The sequence below is a fragment of the Bactrocera tryoni genome, chromosome 1 (assembly GCF_016617805.1).
Source record: "Bactrocera tryoni isolate S06 chromosome 1, CSIRO_BtryS06_freeze2, whole genome shotgun sequence".
NCBI classification, from domain to species: domain Eukaryota; kingdom Metazoa; phylum Arthropoda; class Insecta; order Diptera; family Tephritidae; genus Bactrocera; species Bactrocera tryoni.
Genome location: NC_052499.1, coordinates 38,603,903 through 38,623,410, shown reverse-complemented (window position 1 = coordinate 38,623,410; position 19,508 = coordinate 38,603,903). Strand labels below are relative to the sequence as shown.

The window sequence follows — 19,508 nt, the reverse complement described above, 5'->3', positions numbered from 1 at the left end:
TGGCGCGCTGTTGTTAACTCAGCTATAATCGCGTAAGCGGTGTCTATGCCAATGTAAAGAAGAAGAAGAGGTACCTGTAATTTTTCTGACATTTGTAAAGTGCATTAACTAGCAAGAGCAGATACCACCCTACTATTAGACTCCGATAAAGAGGGAATATACTTTATATTCCTCCGCCCACTTTAGACTTTTTACCGACAAACATTTTACAGTTATTATATCCTGAATCTCGTTGGCCACAATTCCTGTCTTTGTGAACAAGAAGAAAAACGTGATAGAAAGCTGTAGAAAATCTTCTAAGTGAATGAAGCCTTTGTATAGAGGAAATTCAACTATCAGTCGAATTTCATCAGGAGAACAAAATGGAGTAGCCATTATATTTTTTCTTCTATCACCATGGGATGAATTTACTAATTGAAGTAAGTAAGAAATTAATAAAAATTTAGCTTTTGTCAACCTATGGTATAGACTTTGGAAAATGATTACTGATACATTTCAAATACATACATATATTCTAAAATATTCACTTCCATTATGCTTGTTTCAAAATCTGTTTCGAAATCTTTTGAAAACTTAAATGTCAGTAAACCAGAAGTACGACTAATGAAAAATCAAAGGGCACTTGAACTTAAATGAATTTACAGTTCCAAAGTACCATTAGTAGAAATCCAGGAAGAACAAATTCATGGTTGACGATGCCTTAGTGTCAAAAAAAAAACAATAAGTATCGTTTTCACTTTGGATTTCCTCATTCTTCCGGTCTTCATCAGCGACCTCATCCCTGCCCTCCAAAAAAGCCTAGTTCCACCGAAACACACCACTTCTTGCTAAATCAACATCTGGGTAAGCCTGCTTGATCATATCAAACGTCTCTGTCGCAGATTTACCGAGTTTCACACAGAATTCAATCGCGTACCTCTGATCTAACGAACGCTGCATTTTAGGTTTGCACCACTCACAGAAACACGTCACACGAAATGTTTGTCCTGAACTAGGAACGCCTCTACCGAAGACAGTCGGTGCGCTCACGCTCCGAAGTACAGTCGCGGCGGAAGAAAATAGTCCAATACAAAGTTTCATCAGGATAACTCAATGTTTACATAAGTTATCATTTGAACTGATAGACGGATGAATAGTCACTCGAAATTCAACTCGTGTCGTCTTGCTATTCATTTATATGCATATGACTCCATTGTTAACTCAATTAGTTTAAGATGAAGCAAACAACAATTATGTGAACAAAAATATAATACTCGCTGATGCAATATGTTGCGAGAGTATAAAAAGATACTAAAAGATAAGAAAAATGTCCGATCTACTGTATGCGCAGCCTAACAATATTCACTTATTCGTCAATGCAATGTAAACAGGTTTAAAAATTCAATTAAAATAATATCACAAACAACTAAAAAGTTAAATATTTTGTGAATAGAAATCAATAGCACACGAATCTTATACACCACTCTGTATAATTTATGCAATTATTTTTGTAGTTTTTCTTTTGTGGGAAATTAAATTAAATTCGAGAAGAAAGAAAAATTCTATTGCATTATTTCATCGAATTAACGTTTTTGAAAAATGCGCCTCAAAATATGCAAATTTCCAACCGCAATTGCAGGCACAGTGTATGCTAATGCTCCGCAGACTAAGACAGCGTCTGTCTAAATGGGAACTTGACATTCTCGAAAAATATTCAACAGACATGTGAAGTTACTCATTTCGCAAGTGAAACAAAATAACAAGCATTTTTGCTGTAAAATGAATATAAAGTGAATATGTAAGTGTGTACGCACACAGAATGTAGAAAGGAAGAATAGGAAAAGTCAAAATTCAAATACACATAAAGACCATAAGTGGGGTTGTTGCCACAGGAAAAGAAGTAACGAAATAATGAAATTTGAATTGGAAGTGTAATGCGTGCTTGCCAATTTATGAAACCTGCTGGAGGAGTGTGTGTGTGTGTGTGTAAGTGTGCCTGTACGAGTTATGCGTGTGGAGTTGCAATTGCGCCAACTTCCGTCTTAGACAACATACGATTGCGACTGCTTTTGCGAATGACAACTGTTTGTTTTTTGATTGTAGCTAAACTTGTGAGCGGTTCTAGGCAATGGAGCAATCGTAAGACGCTTGCTAATGTTGTTTTTGGTGATTTTTGCATGCTCTGTATTTGCCATTTTCTAGCATCACAATTGAATTATTCCGTTTGATTTGCTGGTTTCCCTAACACTCGTTTGCATGCAGCCATATATGTACGTCTTGTAGCGTAACAGCTGTGCTGGCAACATAAGCAGTAGGGCATACTTAAATATGCGCATAAGCGTGAACATAAATTAAACGCTCACATGCTTACAGGGACTCATATATTTATTTGTTTTTGCTCTGTTGGTTTTCATTTACGCTGAACTTATGCGTGTACGACTGACTACGGCGAGCACTGAAATAATATATTTGCGCGCGTAAAAGTATGCTAATATATGCAATATGAGCCTAACTTTTATGCGTGCTTACAAACCAGCTGCCGTGTACGATTTGTATGCAGGCTTGCTTCAAATCAATACTTTTCCTGAGCAACACTGTTTGAGTATATGTTGTGTTCTTCGATTCGCCTCAAATGGCAACTGCTGCCGTACTCAGCACATTTCTTAGTAAAACTCCCACTTCAATTTTGACCCTCGGACTCACAGCCCAAAATAAAAACAACAAAATCAATTTTAACAAATAAGAAACTGCCTATATCCGTCGCAAAGCGCATCTCTGAATTTCATAGCCTGTTCAATTGGATAACCTCGTTTTCACATAGTCGCATAATTTGCTGAACAAATTCCTCCTATTAACCTTAATGCGTGTCGGCAAATTGTCCATACTGCATTTGTCAATGTATTTATGCCCAACTCCTTAAACGTTTTTTCATGGAAAAATTGCTCCAAACTAAATATGTAGTGCCATAGTGGCTTGAAATGAACATATTCATATTATTATAATAAAAAACCACCCCGAAGAACTCTTTCAAGGATGCTTTCCGTAATCAAAATGTTTACGAAAACAAAGTAAAATCTATAAAAGCCCCGTGAATCCAAAATCCGTATTGCTTTTATGAGCAGGGAAAACTTTGAACGCAGTGGAGGCCAAAGGTAACAGATAATAACAAAATTCTACCGATCTATATGTTTGTAACACCCAAAGGGAAAAGTCGGTAATCCATCACCATGATGAGTTGAATTACTCATATCCGGCTGTATTAGAGTGATTGAAAAAAAATTTTTTTTTTTTCGTTTCGTACTCGGAAAAATAGGTTCCTAGACACCTCTAAGAAAGCCTCTCCAAACATGGGTTTTTAATTGTAACGGGAAGGTCCTCCTACATACAGTTTTCTATTTTTTCTTATTATCAGATAGAAAAATTTATATCTCGCTTCCAACTACTTGAAAAAATATCCCGTTCCTTAGATTTTGTAGGAAATTGAATGCTCTACAAAAAAGGTCTATTATGATTTTTTCGTAAACCCAAACGTTTAAAAGATATTAACAGTTAAAATTTGATTATTTTTGGGAAAATTTTTTATTTCTTATGAATTTTATAACTCAATGAAAAAAAAATTATTATGAATGATGAAACTCATAATTTTGTATTAAATTTGCTGCTCTATGAAAATGGTCTCCTATGATTTTTCGATTAAGTTAAGCGTTTACGAGATATTAATTCTTATTAATTATGACTCCTTATGACCAAAAATTACCGAAATACAACTAAAACTGTTCAAGCTCTTAGGTACCGAATATGTGGACCCCAGTATATATATTTGACTTTTGACCGAAAATATCGGTAAATGTAAGAAATATAGAATTGAAACTCAGATAGAATCCTTCCCAAATATGAGTCGGATCGGGTCAATACTGCCCTTAGATCCCATATACCTAAAATATAGATTTTCAAACTTCCGGATGACTTTACACGGTTTCAATGTTTCAATGAAAATTGGAGAGCTTGTTTTACTGATAACAGTGCATCTTTGTGCCTGCAATGAATAAAATTAGGCGACAACTTAACCTAACCCCCATATAAAAAACATATAACATCCAGCTGGCTTTACTCCATATGATTGGTGATTGTATGTGAGGTACTTTATGAAACTCAGCAAACATGTTTTTTGGTAAATGGTATGTTAATAGTAAATGGTATTTGCAAAAATAGATAAAATCGACTTTAATCCTTGCAAGTTGAAAGAGTGTAAAATATTCGATTACACCCTACTTAGCCCTTCCTTACTGGTTTTTATTTTATTATTAATCTTGGGAAAGTTTATGATTTTTTTTCAAAATATGGTTCTATTAGTACTTGTGACCGTATCGATCTTTACTGGTTAAACAAGCATATTACTTATTGAAAGATATTTTTCGAACTAGAATCTAGCATTAACTTTAATTAAATGTTCAGGAATTAATATGCCAAACTGTTGCCATGATCACTTAAAAAAATTCCAATTGTTGTATTTATGTCTTCAAACTTAGTAAATTACACACACATTTTACTAAGAAAATTGTTTATAAAGCGTTCTTCTGCTCTTCACGTACTGAATTTAACTGTAATAAGCCCGAAATTATTATTCCACACTCATGTCTCCCTAAGCATACAAATTACGGCCTCATAAAGGTCTGCTGACTTAAAGTCGTCTGTAGGGAGAAAAAAAGTAAAAAAGGACGAAAACAAATATAAGATGAGCTTGTTCATTTCTCATTCCTTTTACTATTTTTTGTGCGAAAGCTGATTTTGTGTTGTTGTTTGTCTCGGTTTTTGTTTCGTTCTACATGAAAGCGCTCCTTCTATCTCCTCAGCAGACAACCGACAAACTCATTTTCATTAGCATTATGTGCATCATTAAACTCAAAGGACACAAAGCCAAATTACCACCAACAAAAAGAAAAAAAATCTGCTCAATTATTTTGAGCCGAAACGAACCCGCAAAAAATTAGTTGAAAGGGATCCAGTTCAGAATGAATTTAAATGACGTATTTATTTTGATAAAGGATTGTGCAAGGGTTGTTATTAATGTTTCTTACCTCTGGCGCATCGAACTGAGACATTTGCCATTTGACGTTTTCCATGAAAGTTTGGTGTGTTCTACAATGAAAGCTCTTTGGACTATTGACCCATCAGTCAAATACTTATATGAAATTATTTCCATGGCCAGCACTGATTGCAACGAATTTAACAAGACTTATAGAAAAACTGGAATTACTGGATTACTACATAATGCTACAGAAACAGATGCTCTCCGATTTTGATTAAGGTGCCTCACATACCATCAATAACATGAAAGAAATAAAGTCAACCAGATGTTTGAAAATGCTGATATTAGTTGTATGAGGACTATGCCCCCTTTTCCCAAGATTTAATCCATTTTAGGCACGAAGATGCTCTATTAAGGGGAAAACACGGCTACTAAATTTAAGTAAGATAATTCTTTAATTTTGGCTATACATACTTCGGTAACAACAGTCATGAAGAGGCTCCGGGGTTCACATAACCGGTATCTATGAGCTTAGTTAAGTACGGAGCTATATGATGTCACCCAAGTACTTTTGTAGCATCCTAAGCGTAAGATTTTATGTCTCTGACGGATTTAAGTCTTGCATTATAGCCCTTTTAGTAGTCTTTAATGAAACCATAATATAGAAGTGGGCGTGGTTATTATCAGATTTCACATATTTTTCCAAATTTGGGTGAAAAATCTTGAATGTTTTGCGAGGTATATGTATTAAACCTATTAGAGGACGGGCCTATGTACACTTTTTAAAAACTTTGAAACTACAGCTGCCCCTCGTTAATGCGATTCGTTATACTAAATTAAAATTTGTTTGCATTAATTTCCGATTAATATCGTTTTGTGGGCGTGGCAATGGTGCGAATACGGCCATCTTTTCATTTTTGCCAATAAACATGTGTATCGGGTTTAATTTTTCTCCGTCCGGATCGGGAAGGACCTCTTCGAACAATTCGATACCAACATCTAAAGAGCCGGCGTTACGAGTTTTCGAGAGAAAGGCTCTGCGGAAGTGGTCCTTTGCGTCTTGGCAACGATCAATACCGCAGTCAATGGAACGACCGCATGTGATATACGACAACATTGACATTGTTGAGCGAATTAAGCAGCTTCGCTCGCTAGGTCATGTCGTCCGAATGGATGAAAACACACTCGTTGGAGAAGGACGTGACACTTGGAATCGCCAATTGGCGATAAATAACGACTAGCGCGCTGTTGTTAACTCGACTAAACGCGTAAGCGCTGTCTACGCCAATAAAGAAGAAGAAGATTGGTTTTTATTACGATATCTTAATTTTTACTCAAACTGAAAGCTTGAACGGAAGCACTGAAAAAAGGCGGACAAACAGATAGTCACTCAGAATTCATCTGGTCTCATCATCCCGATCATTATACATATATATCTATCTGGATTAGTTTTAAGTCATATAAACAACCGGTAGGTGAGCAAAACTATTATACTCTGTAGTCATATATTACAAGAGTATACAAAAATTAATTTCAATATGGTTAATTTTACTTTTTAAAGACATCGCCACCGTATGACGTTCTTTTTTTTTTCAGAGTCATGCTTAAGAAATCCTTCTTATGAAGGGGAATGCACTATTTAAGCATCAGGAAAATTGCATATAATATAAATTCAATATTACAAAATTTCGTCCAAAAAAGTACATATAAGTATTTGTGAAATTCTTCATCTTCGATACTCTTAGCAGGGTCTTGGTAGGTAGGTAGAGTGCAACCCTATCGGGCTCAATTAACACTTGATGTGCCATTTTGATGCACTGTTCGTAGAACCTCCTGTATCTGCTATTACGTTTCACCTTCTCTTTTCCTGTCATTTGTTGGCCATAATTGTTTAGTTATGACGCATTTTGTGATGTTTTTCCACCTGTTATTTGCAATTTGTTGAAATTGGAAAGGAGAGATCAATATCCTTTGATTGATCCAAGCGGACTTGGTATTATCTCCGCCTCGGATTCATTGAGAAAAGCTCCTGCCTTTGCCAACTCGTCTGCTTTTTCGTTACCGAAAATGTTCCTGTGGCCGGGAACCCAGATTAAGTTTAGTTGGAGCTTGTCTTTTATTGAGCTTAGTGCTCTCTTGCAGTTGTGTACTATGCTGGAGTCTGTCATGGGTGAAGACAAGGCCAGGAGCGCCGCCTGGCTATCCGTAAATAGCAGGGTCTATTGGCGATGTATTTCACGCCAGTTAACCTTAGCTAGACATTTCATTCTAAATTACGCCAAACGGAATATTCAAAAACTATTCATTGACAAATATTTCTAATAGTATGTATGTAAACTGACAAAGTTTTTTTTAACTAAGTAATAAAACTCGTTAGATAAGCATTATATATTTTTGGTTAGAACTCGCCGACAGCGGCTGCCAGTTGCAGTTGCGGAGGTCATCAGACAATGTTTCAATAACAGACTGAATGAAAAATTCACATGTGCGCTTAGAAAATTGCTATTTTCCAATCAGAACGTGTGGTTACAGCGCAAAAAGCATTGTCATCCGCAAACCCGCAGCTAACAAAGACAAAACAGCAATGCAGCAAGAAGCACCACGACGACCGCAATGTCATCAGTCGGACCTTTCACTGTCACGACAATTACGCATGGACACACAATTTTCAGCAGCATGCCGAATGCCACAATGTGTGAACAGAGCTCAGCAACGCAAAAAAAATCGAAACTCACATACACGCGCACTCGGGTTTTAGCAGTCACTTGATTTACCTACTTAGTAAAAGTCCCCTCTTACTGACCGCATTGCATGCCCTTCTGTTCTGTTTATCTGCTAACTCATTCTCTTTTTCCTTATCTTTCGTGTGCCTTTGCAGGTATGGTCGCTGGGTGACACGACGTGTCGCAGTCATTACAATCGCTGCCATTTGGCTGCTGGCCGGATTTGTCTCGTTTGTGCCAATCTCGTTGGGTCTGCATCGACCGGAGCAGCCGTTAATCGTAGAAGACAATGGAAAACGGTATCCCACGTGTGCGCTGGACCTGACGCCCACCTATGCGGTCGTATCTAGTTGTATCAGTTTCTACTTCCCATGCCTGGTCATGATTGGCATCTACTGTAGGTAAGTACACACATACGTATAAATGTTATTTTCGATTTTTACTTTGGAGGTAACCGAATGAAGTGGTTAACAGAGCTTGGGCAACTTGTTAGCGAGATTTTTTATTTTCTTTAGGACGTTCATTTGGTTTCTAGGCTACGATATGCCTCTGCTTCCTCTCTTACCGTCCCCCATAAATTGTTTCCATCACACAAAACTTTGAATTAATTGAACAATGCAATTTGGGTGTGACGACAAGATGGATGACCATTATTACTCCACTATGAGTGAGTTGAGTAGGTTGAATTTCATTGACGATTAAGTACAAGAAGACTGTCCATTTTCTGTTAATACCAATTCCTTAATAACTTTTTTCGCTCTTTACTGAAGGTTATAGTATTTCAAACTATTTCGACATCTGATAGTGACATATTTGCTTCCGGACATACTTACTGAGGTTTCTATAGCAACCCCTACACGCACTGACCTAACACAGTCACACTAATCTCATATAATAGCGTTAAAAAATAACAACTGTAGTCTACTTTAAAGCAGCTTTGAGAGCTTCTTGTACTTAATCGTGCCTCTTGTGTGTCTCTTGTCAGCCGAGCACAAAGATTATGTTCTAACAGCCAATACTTTTGATATTTCACATATCACAAATCAATCAGTTAAATATATAAAATCAGAAATAATCTCCATCGGCTATAAGGATCTCCTATAACCATAGTTAAAAATATAGTAAATTAATTATTTAATAACCTGTCTTCGGAACGTAAGTTGAACGAGTTCATATTGAAGTCGGACTATATAAAAAGTTTTTACTGCACTAAAAAGAACACAGTGATTTGTCGTGGGTTGTCAATGAATTATTTTGCAATAATTAAATTAGTATTATTTTCCTTCTCAATGATCATTTAGTATTTAAATAATGCGTAGTAAAGGCGGTTGCTTCATCCCATATTTATTGCTAAAGTATTTCATGGCACATTTAACAGCGATAGAGAAAATATAATATAAGGGGTCAGAAGTTAAAGTAAAATAAAGCTGAATGGTTGAACGTTTAATTCATTGGCTTTATAGGCGTCAAATAGATGCTAGATACCGGTTTTTGGGGCTAAATGTCATTTTGCATTATCTAACTTCCCTTCAAATTAGAGTGGGATAGGGATGAGGTGGATAAGTATCTGTACGGAAGGGTCAAAACTATATAATCGTGTGGGACGTGGTGCCTGTTCAACAAAATAAGATACTAGAGTCAGCTTCCAGCCATCAGACCGCTGCATTGTTTTCCAAACGGACATGACAGCAATTAAGGCTCACAGCAAGAAATATATTTACACATAAAGATAGCCAAGCGGTTTTGAAAACACTAAAGTCTTCAAGATTGCACCAAACATAGGGAAATAATATCTTTCTCTCTTGGTAACATATTATTTTATGATAAACCTGCAATTAGTTTCTGAGCACCATTGTGTTTTTATTGCTGGTAACTGTGAGGCAAATAAACAAGCCAGAGCAGGCACCACCCCTCAACTTCTTTAAAGAAGAAATGTACATATGTATATGCCTCTGGCTACAAGTAGATATTTAATCGACGAATATGTCATAAATATAGTCACTCCCTAACTGACTCAACAAGCAGAGGTTGCACAAATTAAATTTTGTTTATATAAACGCCATCGGGAACACAGAGTGGTTTACAGAAGACAAAATAAAGTTATTTTACTCTCAGTGGTTTTACAATGGGTCTCCTAAAGGCCTATATACTTGGTCAGACACTCACCCTCCCTATATTTTCCCTTAAAATATTACCAAAGGAATTGTTGGTTACACTCCTCCCATAAACTAGTCATTTACAAATATACCTATACTCTCTAGTTATAGGGAAATGCACGACATGAGATGTTCAGCAAACCTTATTGGGACAAAGCTTATCTGACACTTATTATGACCCTTTAGACTCAATTACGTCGCATATGTCATTACTTTTACATTTTTAGAACTTATCTTAAAACGTGATTTTAATTATAGTCGAGAAAAAAAATTTGTTATTATTATGTATATTGTATTTCCATTTTGTATTATTATTATTGGCATTTCCTATAGACCAAGAGCTCATATAAAGATAAAAAGCTATCTCCTATCAGCAGACCATCATTTTAATGCTACAAGCTAACAAAATCACGACGAAGGGGTCTTTACTGGTTAAGAGTATTAAAAACAACACCTTCAATAATGTCGTCTTGAATAAATGTCATCACTGAAATTAAACTAGCAGTTATTATTTATTTGAAAACGTCCTCCAGACACAAACTTGGCTTACTGCTCTGCCAGTATACCATGTCTCTTTAAAAGAACTTTACTCCAAAAATGAATGTATTCGATGTTGGAAATCTTTAACGAATAATTTCATTTATTGAACATTGGCTGTCATCCATCATTTTGAGCTGCAAGAGATGCAAAATTAATTTAAATTCTTAAGCAATGACGCATAGAAAAACATCACCTACCTAGTTAAATAAATTCGAATTTGTTGAAAAGTTTATACTTAAATTAGCTTATTGTCGTCAACACATCCATCCATCATTTTATTTCGACTTGCTTATGTATATGTACGCAAATATTGATGGTTTTACGCTGAGATTATACTCAATCATTTTAAATACAAATGCAATACCTGAGTACACATATGGGCACACAAACGCTCAAGGGGACATAAAGTTGTAGTGAGACGCAATAAAGCCAGATTCCACACTCTTTGGCCTAATAATAATGAACAAATTATAACGATAAAAGGATATTCATTACGTAATTTGTTGTGACAGCTTTATCGAGGCGCTCTCACACACACGCACACATGTGCAGCAGCAACAAAATTAAATGCGACGATCTGCTGGTCATGCTGTTATGTATATCTTTTATACGTTCATATATGCATACATATGTATGTGTGGTATATCCAGCGGCTCTTAATAGCGCTTGCTGCTCACGAGTTACGCGAGCCTTATTGTGGGCTCATTAAATGCGAAAAGGAAAATCAAACGCGCAGTAAACACTTTGCTACACACATGCATAGATAAATTCTAGGCATGAAAGTCCCGATATGTATTCTACAGTATACTTTAGTAGTAAGTAAGTAAGGGAGATATTCTTCCGTTATCTGTTTGTATTTCTCTTTACTATGCTTGAAAACTTTACCGACAATGCGACTAGTCTTTCATGACAATATGATTTCCAAATTAGTATCGCTCGTATGGTTTCTATAAAGTGGCACTGCTAGAATTAATCCATTTCTTTTGTTGATAAAACTAACCGTCTAAAAATAACTAAGTCAATTCTTTAGCTGTCAGACATTGATCCGTGAAATTAGCATAATTTTAGTGAAAGTATCGGTTAACAAGGAATTTAATAAAAAGGCATTTTGAGTAGTAATGAAAGATTACTATTTCATTTTACTACTTATCCGGGCACTGTGTCAAGCAAAGCAATTATTTATTTAAGCGCTGAAAACGGAAGATATTTGGACATGAGAGTTCAATGTAAAGTCAACCGATTGCCGCTATAGTTTCGAAATCAACGCGTAGAAAGCCGAAACAGTTAGAAGATAGAGTTTTGGTTTCAATATTTTGGCGCATGGAATAAATTTCACCGACTATCTATGTAGAAACGGGAATGATTGAAGGCTTAAACCCGGCGTGAAATGATACAAATATTTTCCGAAGTTGTATTTTTTACAGACCATACAAAACGACAGCCTCTCTGCCATGTTTGTCAAGTGAACAGCAGATATTTTCCATAAGAATGAGTTTTGCTGATTTCTCAAAATGAATTTATTCGCATAAAGTTGCTGCATTCGGTTGTAGTAGAACATTGGATCACGGATCATGTTCACTTCTTATCATTGAGCCAGCTATATTAATATTCAACATTCTATATTTTTCTTGAGGAACAAGTACATTAACAGCAGTGACGGATTCAGAGGGAAAATGAGTTACATTAATAATTTTACTAATTTCAAACGACGTGGCTTGACAGAGGACTTGAATTATATGCTACATTCAGCTTCATCTGTGATCTGACATTCGGAGCAGTCAACGAAATAAGAAAAGAAGCGAAAAATGCTGCAGTAACTCCCTGTTATTCCCACAAATTGAACAGGAGTATTTCCAAATTTATTAAGATATGATTAATCGAGATGGTATCCAATACTATAAGTGGTCGACACACTTGAAAATTTGTAAAAAATACTTAGCGAACAACTTATGTGAAACAAAATGGGCTCAACGCACGATCCACAATTTGCCGCAAAATTGTTGTTGGTCGTCAAAGCTCTGACAAAATTTTGTAACTGGAAAAATAAGGAAACAACGGGAAAAGCAACGATACTCATCGCATCCGTGTGCAAATTTTAATTTATAATTGGGATTTTTTGCCTATGTCTTATTCTATCTCTAAATCATTCCCTCTGTGTGATTCTTCAGAAAGAATCGATCGATCTGGCAAAAGCGCCAAATATGATAGATACGCTGCTTGAAGTAAAGGGAAGTATTGGATGGATTTGAGTTTATTGCTTCCAGAAAAAACATAAGAAATAGAAAACCTTATTAACTGCTTTATGGATAGATTCAAAGGCCTTTTGGATAATGACAACGTCGTGCGACGTTTGAGGCTCGAAGATGAACTTGAACGCTGGCAGTGGCATTGGAGGCAGAAGCAAAAGTCAAAAGACAACAAGTTACCGACTACGACATTGGAAACGTTGAAGAACTGCGATGTAGACCCTTGTATACCCCATAAATTATAGTTTTTTCTGGCTTATTCCGCACACTTCCTGTGACGAATGCGAGCTTTGAACGCTGTTTTTCGTCAATTCGAATGAAAACGTGGCTGAGGATGAACATGCTTCAAGGTAGATTGAAAGGCCCAGCGTTGCTGCACACGCAGAAGAAGTTCTCGAAAGATTCTCAAAACTTGGTGCACATCGTTTTGCTTTGTAAAATTTTTCTATTCAATACACGAACTGACTACAGTATTATACATTGCAAAAAAGTATGTCACCAGCACGTCTACGATTTATAATGTGTGTGTGTTTTTTTTTTTCAATTTAGTAGGATTTGATACTAAAATCCACCATGATATTAAACTATATAAAAACACTATATTTAACAAAATAATCTTCATGTTTCAAGTTAATGTTCAATGTAGTTTTTCAGTCATTTGGTTGCAACGAGGCAACACTTCTGTCCCACTAAGTCTTTTACGCAGCTGTTCCTTGATTGATAATCAGTTTGTTTGCCATTTCATAGTGAACATACTTACATCGGAATAACGTTTGCAAATCATAGTATCGAAGAATAACGAACTACTGAATCCGATTTTCGTTTTCAAAAAAACTGCTATGCTGCATCAGTGAATATAAAACCATTAAAATATTGCTAAGTCGAGAACTGAAAAACTATTCACTCCCTCAATACCACTACACATCTCAAGAATATATTAAGAATATTCCGGAGTCCAGTTAAACAGATTTAACTCACTATTTTAACCTCTAGGAAATATATATTTGCTTACCAATTTGTCCCAATGCCTAAGCATTGTTTAGAATTTCTTTCTTTCTTGGAATACAGAAGCATATACTATATGTATATACATACGTTTTTATAACCGCCAGTTTAGGCTAAGCCTAAATACGCTGTGAATATTTATACTCTTATGCTTGCTCACTTTGTTGTTACTGTTGTTGTTGGTAATGACATGTCGATTATTATACATCATCTTGCTACATGCCCAAATAGGTGTGCGTACGCCTAAATTAAGCTGAATACCCTAAGTGCTGCAGTATGTTCGCAGGCACTATTCCTCAGCATATGGCAAGGCACTCGTTACTTATACGACATGTGCACCCATTTACGGCACACACTATACGGGAAACACATGTTGCAGCGCGCAATAAATAGTAGTATAAGCTTTTTAGTGCTTTCTGCTTTGTCTTGAGGCTCCGCACGCATTACATATAAAATATACAATAACGACACACATCTATATTTTTATTTTATGTGAGAGCGACTGCAATATTCACCAAGGGTCGCCCGCCCGTAGAGCAATCGTAGTGCTTGGCAATAACTGAGTAGTAAACAAAACTACTTTTGGTTGCTCTTTTTTCTACTTTTTTTGTATTCTTATTATATTTGTTGCTTTTTTATTATGTGTGGCGCGCTATGCCTCCTCCGTGATTTCCTTCTCGTCGACCGGCGCCAACTTCCGCACTTTTTATGCACTCATTTCCTTTAGTGCGCCATTAAGGTTTTTTATTATTTCGCTTGCGCATTCTGAGCGAAATTCTGTTTGGTTTTATTTAATTCTGTGAGTACATAACACTGCATTCAACCGTGAAAAGTTCTTGTTTGCTCTTGCAACTGCCACATACTATGCATGCTTTAACACCTTTTCGCCTAGAAATATTTAAATTTTCATATTTATTGAAACAATTTATCGGTAACTTTTTTGTTTCGCCACATTGCATGAAGTTTTGAATATTTTCCGATTCACCTTTCCACTAAATATGTTGGAAACCAACTTCCAACTTTATTTATTTGCACTTTTTCCCGTTTATTTCTCAATCTACTGATCGCCGCGTCAAATATTTTGCAACATTTGCCTATAAAATTGATTTCATATGACTGGGACTTTAATAAACATTGCTGTATTCACGCAACTTTTTTGGCTCTGCAGCTTGGACTCACCGTTGTTTGCTGTTGGCGCTTCTCGCTGCTGCATGTGAATAGTTTGTTGTTTTGGAACTTTGTTGCCAGTTTGCTGTGGTTACCAAATATGCATTTTTCATAATTTTTTATGGCGAAAGTTTGAAAAAATTCCTTTGTGCATTTTTCATTGGAATCTGCCATTTGAAACTTTTGTGTTCATCAGCTGAATAGCGTTTAGGGCCTTACCTTGAATTTCATAAAAAGCGATTCGTCTGTGGGTCTCTCAATAAGGGCTGAAAAAAGTTTTGTAAATTCCCATTGTACTTTTTTGCGACATCCGTGTGTGTGGGGGAAATTCACAAAAAATTATTCGAGTTTTAATCAATTTAAATTACCTTTCTATTAAAGACATAAAAATTAATACACATTTTTCGATTATAAAATGGGATGGAATTCTGCCATTAGCCTTCTGTAATATGGGGCATTCTAAGACACAACATGGCATCAGATATTTAATAAGTTTCGATTTCTTCTTTATATCATGGATTTTGAGCTTTCTGTAGAATTAAACTTAAATTCATCTCCACAATATTGTGTTTCCTTCCCGAAAAGTGTGGGATAGGGTCCGGTAGGCGGGGACACAGTGCAATTAAATATTATCTTCTCTACAGGTACACTCTACACTTTGTAGATATTTAATGTATGTAGATGCTTACTCTGGCAATTGATAGACATTGAAATGGTCAACATGTTATGTAGTGTACAGCTGAGTCTCAGTGGAGTCAATTCCTATCTTGCCCAACAAGCAGGCAAACGTGACATGAATAGAATGTGGACCGTACACGACTATTAAAACTCGAAGGGAATGAGATAAAAACTCTCGTAGGAGTGCTAAAAGATAACGGTTTAATTGGCAGACACGCTATCAGACTGGAAATACAATAAATATTTAGAAAAAGAGGGACTATACACCATCTTCTATGAAAACACAAATACGATCGGTCGAGGGCTTCTTGACAATATCTCGGAAATCGCACAAATAAAACGTTTTGATTGCCGAACTTCATCAAAGGAACAGGGTGGTACAGAGGATATAATAAAGTCTAACTATATTTAATTTCTATCAAAGGAATAAACTCTTAATACGCTTGAGACAGCTTGAGAACCGAATATGTATCTAATAAATAATATTAATCTAAAATCAATTAATCTACCGTATGCAACAGTAAAATATTTTGTCAGGCGCGTAACAATAAAACAACATTAAATAATCATTATAATGATCAGCACGACGAACTAGCCGATTTAGCCATGTGTATCTGTCCGTCTGTCTGTATATACGCAAACAAGTCCCTCAGTTTTTGAGTTATCGATCGAAAATTGTGCACACATAAGGCCATACTTCAAAATACTCAGTAGTGATAAACCCGCACAGTTTTAAGGCCAATAGAAAAGTTTATGTGCAGTCGCATTTGCTCACTGAACTTCTCTGAAATAATTGCAAATTTCATATTCTTAATTCTTTCGAGTAAACTCCAAACGTTCGCAATTTAATGTTTTTAACGTTCCACTTATACTGCAATAGTCCGCAGTAATTTTCAATTTGCACTTGAGACCCATTTAACTTCGTTTCTCTGCCAAAATTACAAAGCCTAGAAGAAGTCGGAAAAAGTCATTATTTATTTATTTTCTAATTTACTCGCCGCTGAGCATAAAGCCATTACGCGATGAAACGGTGCAACCATTCTTGTCATTACCGCCCCTGTCTCACTTTCACTCTCTGAAAACGTTCACGCAAGCACTTCTGTTTGTGTGAGTGAGAGCTCTTCGGATGCATGTGCAGTGGCGGCGAAAGCCCTTATTACTTTAGTGTTTGAACACACACACCTGCTTTTAGGAGTCTTTGCAAATTGCCTAATGCCATGCACTAACAAGACAAAGAGCCATTTGCCACACCTCACGGTGCAACTTACACCGTAATGCTACAACGCGAATGCTTTAATTGCAGATTCGTATGCAGTTGCAAAGCACACTTGCACGTACTTCTCCAATGAAAGCTTTTCCGACTTTCTTCCACTTACAAATGCGCAATTTTTTCGCGGAATTGCGGCATGGCGGTATAGCGGTTTGACCTTCCAGTATTCCCAAGAAGCATAGGGAAAATTGAAAAAGGCAACATTCGGATTTCGCAGTGAAATATGGCCAAATTGCCTATCGCAATGTGAGACGTGCTAAAATTTGGCAAGAAAAAGGTGTGGTTGTTGCCTAAATGAACGCGCCGGCACGTCCACTCTTCGGTGGCAAGAATTTGCAATTTCCTTTGCTCGCCACCCGACTATTTGCGCACTAAAACAAATACGCCATTGTAAGTGCATGGCTGAGAGCTTATTGGTTCGGCAGCCAACTCAACGCCTGCGTGCAAGACATACAAGCCTAAATACTTACGACCCTGTAGGGAAATTAAGTAATAGAAATTGGTGCGGTTTTGCTGCAGCAATCGGCATTACCAGGTAGAGTTCAGTCCACAACAGAGCAAGTAATTGCTCTTGCATTTTACCTTAAACCAGGCCTCAGACCCTGCGATTTCATCTTCGTTGTCGTTAATTTTATTCCCTCCCACTAGAAATAGAGAGAATCGATGGTAACTGCAAGGCAGAGGAGCATCCTTGCCCCGCACACAGTGGAAGAATGTTGTATGTATGGAGGAGAGTGAGGTGGAAACACCAAAGCACTTTCTTCTGCAATAACTTTTGCAAGACTGAGGTTGAAACATAGCGGCAGTTTTACCTCCACTGTACCAGCAGACGTAGTCAAAAACTGACAGTAGGCGTTTCAACGAATTTGCGATAGACCCAAAGCGCTTTGTTGATTGTCTTATTTTCACTTATAGAGGAATTTTTGACGCCGCTCCAAGTGAGATTCATGTTAGGCTTGACCTCTTAACTTTACCTAGCTTAACCTAGACAGCTAAGAATAAGCCGCTACAAGCTAGATTAGTAGAAAACGGTGGATGTGGATTTCACTCTTCGATTTAGACTCATCCAATGCGGTCCACTCGGAAGATTGTCAATTGGGTTCCAGAGAGAAATGGTGGCGCTGAAATTCGTATTTATTACGATCAGACAACTTCGCACACTCTTTGGAATCATCAATTAGTTATTTTTTATGAAAAATTCGTTTGTTTCAGTTTGAATAAAACTTTCGAATAGATCGTTATTATTGGCACATTGTGAATCATTTCATGGACTTTACCTATGTTTCGATCGTTTATTGAGTGCATCGTATTCTAAGCTCTTTTATTCAGTAAAGACTTTACCAAACTACTTTTCAACTGTTGCTTTTATCATTAACGCAAGATATATACATATGTATATGTATAAAACATGGCTAAAATCGTAGGAAAACAATAAACACATATTTACACACACATTCATGCATGCGCATATGTTTACCTATATTTTTTATAATTCACAACTGCCCAAGATAGGGCCATTCCGTTGAACATCGCTTCTTTACAGAGCGAAATAAATTCATGAAAAGTTTTGGTACATATTATACACTTAAATGTATAGTTTCTATTCCATGAATATTCTTTAATGAATTTGAAAAAACATCACTCATTAACTGGATTTTCTATTACCTTTTTCAGACTCTACTGCTACGCGCAGAAGCATGTAAAGTCCATCAAAGCGGTGACGCGACCCGGCGAGGTGGCCGAGAAGCAACGCTATAAGAGCATACGACGCAACAAAAACCAACCGAAAAAGTTCAAAGTGCGCAATCTGCACCACAGTTCGCCCTATCATGTCTCTGATCACAAGGCCGCCGTCACGGTCGGTGTCATTATGGGCGTCTTCCTAATCTGTTGGGTGCCATTCTTTTGTGTCAATATTGTCGCCGCCTTTTGTAAGACCTGCATTGGGGGACAGACCTTTAAAATACTCTCGTGGCTGGGCTACTCCAACTCGGCCTTCAATCCCATCATTTACTCAATATTCAACAAAGAATTTCGTGACGCCTTCAAGCGCATACTCACCACACGAAATCCATGGTGTTGCCGACAGGAGGTTGGCAATATACATCCGCGCAACAGCGACCGTTTCGTAACCGATTATGCGGCGAAAAACGTTGTTATGATGAATTCAGCACGCTCGTCGGCCGAACTGGAACAAGTGTCTGCGATTTGACCAAAACGCACCGCTTCGGCGTTAGTTTGCTGCATGTCCAGTGCGGATGCTGCATCTCTGACGACGACATATATTCCGTGAGATTCGGTGACGGTGGCAACCACGACCATCGTGGAGGCCTTGCCGGTTGTGACGGAAATGGAAACGGAATTAGTTTAAAATTGCTGAATTACGAAGAGGATGCATGCAGTGACGATGAAATGTGCGTGGCACCATAATCGTGCGAGATAATCGTGTTGAAAGTGAATTTTATGCCTTGCTACTGAAGGCCATAGCGTTTGTGAAGGTGAGTGACCGACAGACCGACCGACTTACAGGCCATTTAACCGTTAATAATAACAGGAATAAAACAGGGTGAGCAATATAGAGCTAATGAGACTTTTGTAAACATAATGGACCGCATATATACGTATGTATATTTTTAGGTATGCTTGTAGTGAATACTACAACCTTGAATAAGTTAATACTATATGTATATGATAGTTATCTAAGTGGTTGTGTTG

At 37.0% G+C, this 19,508-nt stretch overlaps 1 protein-coding gene across 2 annotated transcripts in view; it reads left to right on the top strand.

Annotated features, from left to right (window-relative positions):
- LOC120781556 (dopamine receptor 1) overlaps window positions 1-19,239 on the top strand; it is a 132,838-nt gene extending 113,599 nt beyond the window's left edge. For both annotated transcript variants that reach the window (XM_040113798.1, XM_040113788.1), the window contains exons 5-6: window positions 7,887-8,132; window positions 18,468-19,239. In XM_040113798.1, coding sequence (XP_039969732.1) covers window positions 7,887-8,132; window positions 18,468-19,005 — 784 coding nt within the window. In that variant the 3' untranslated portion in view covers window positions 19,006-19,239. The remainder of the gene's footprint in view (window positions 1-7,886; window positions 8,133-18,467) is intronic.
- Window positions 19,240-19,508: the final 269 nt, after the last annotated feature.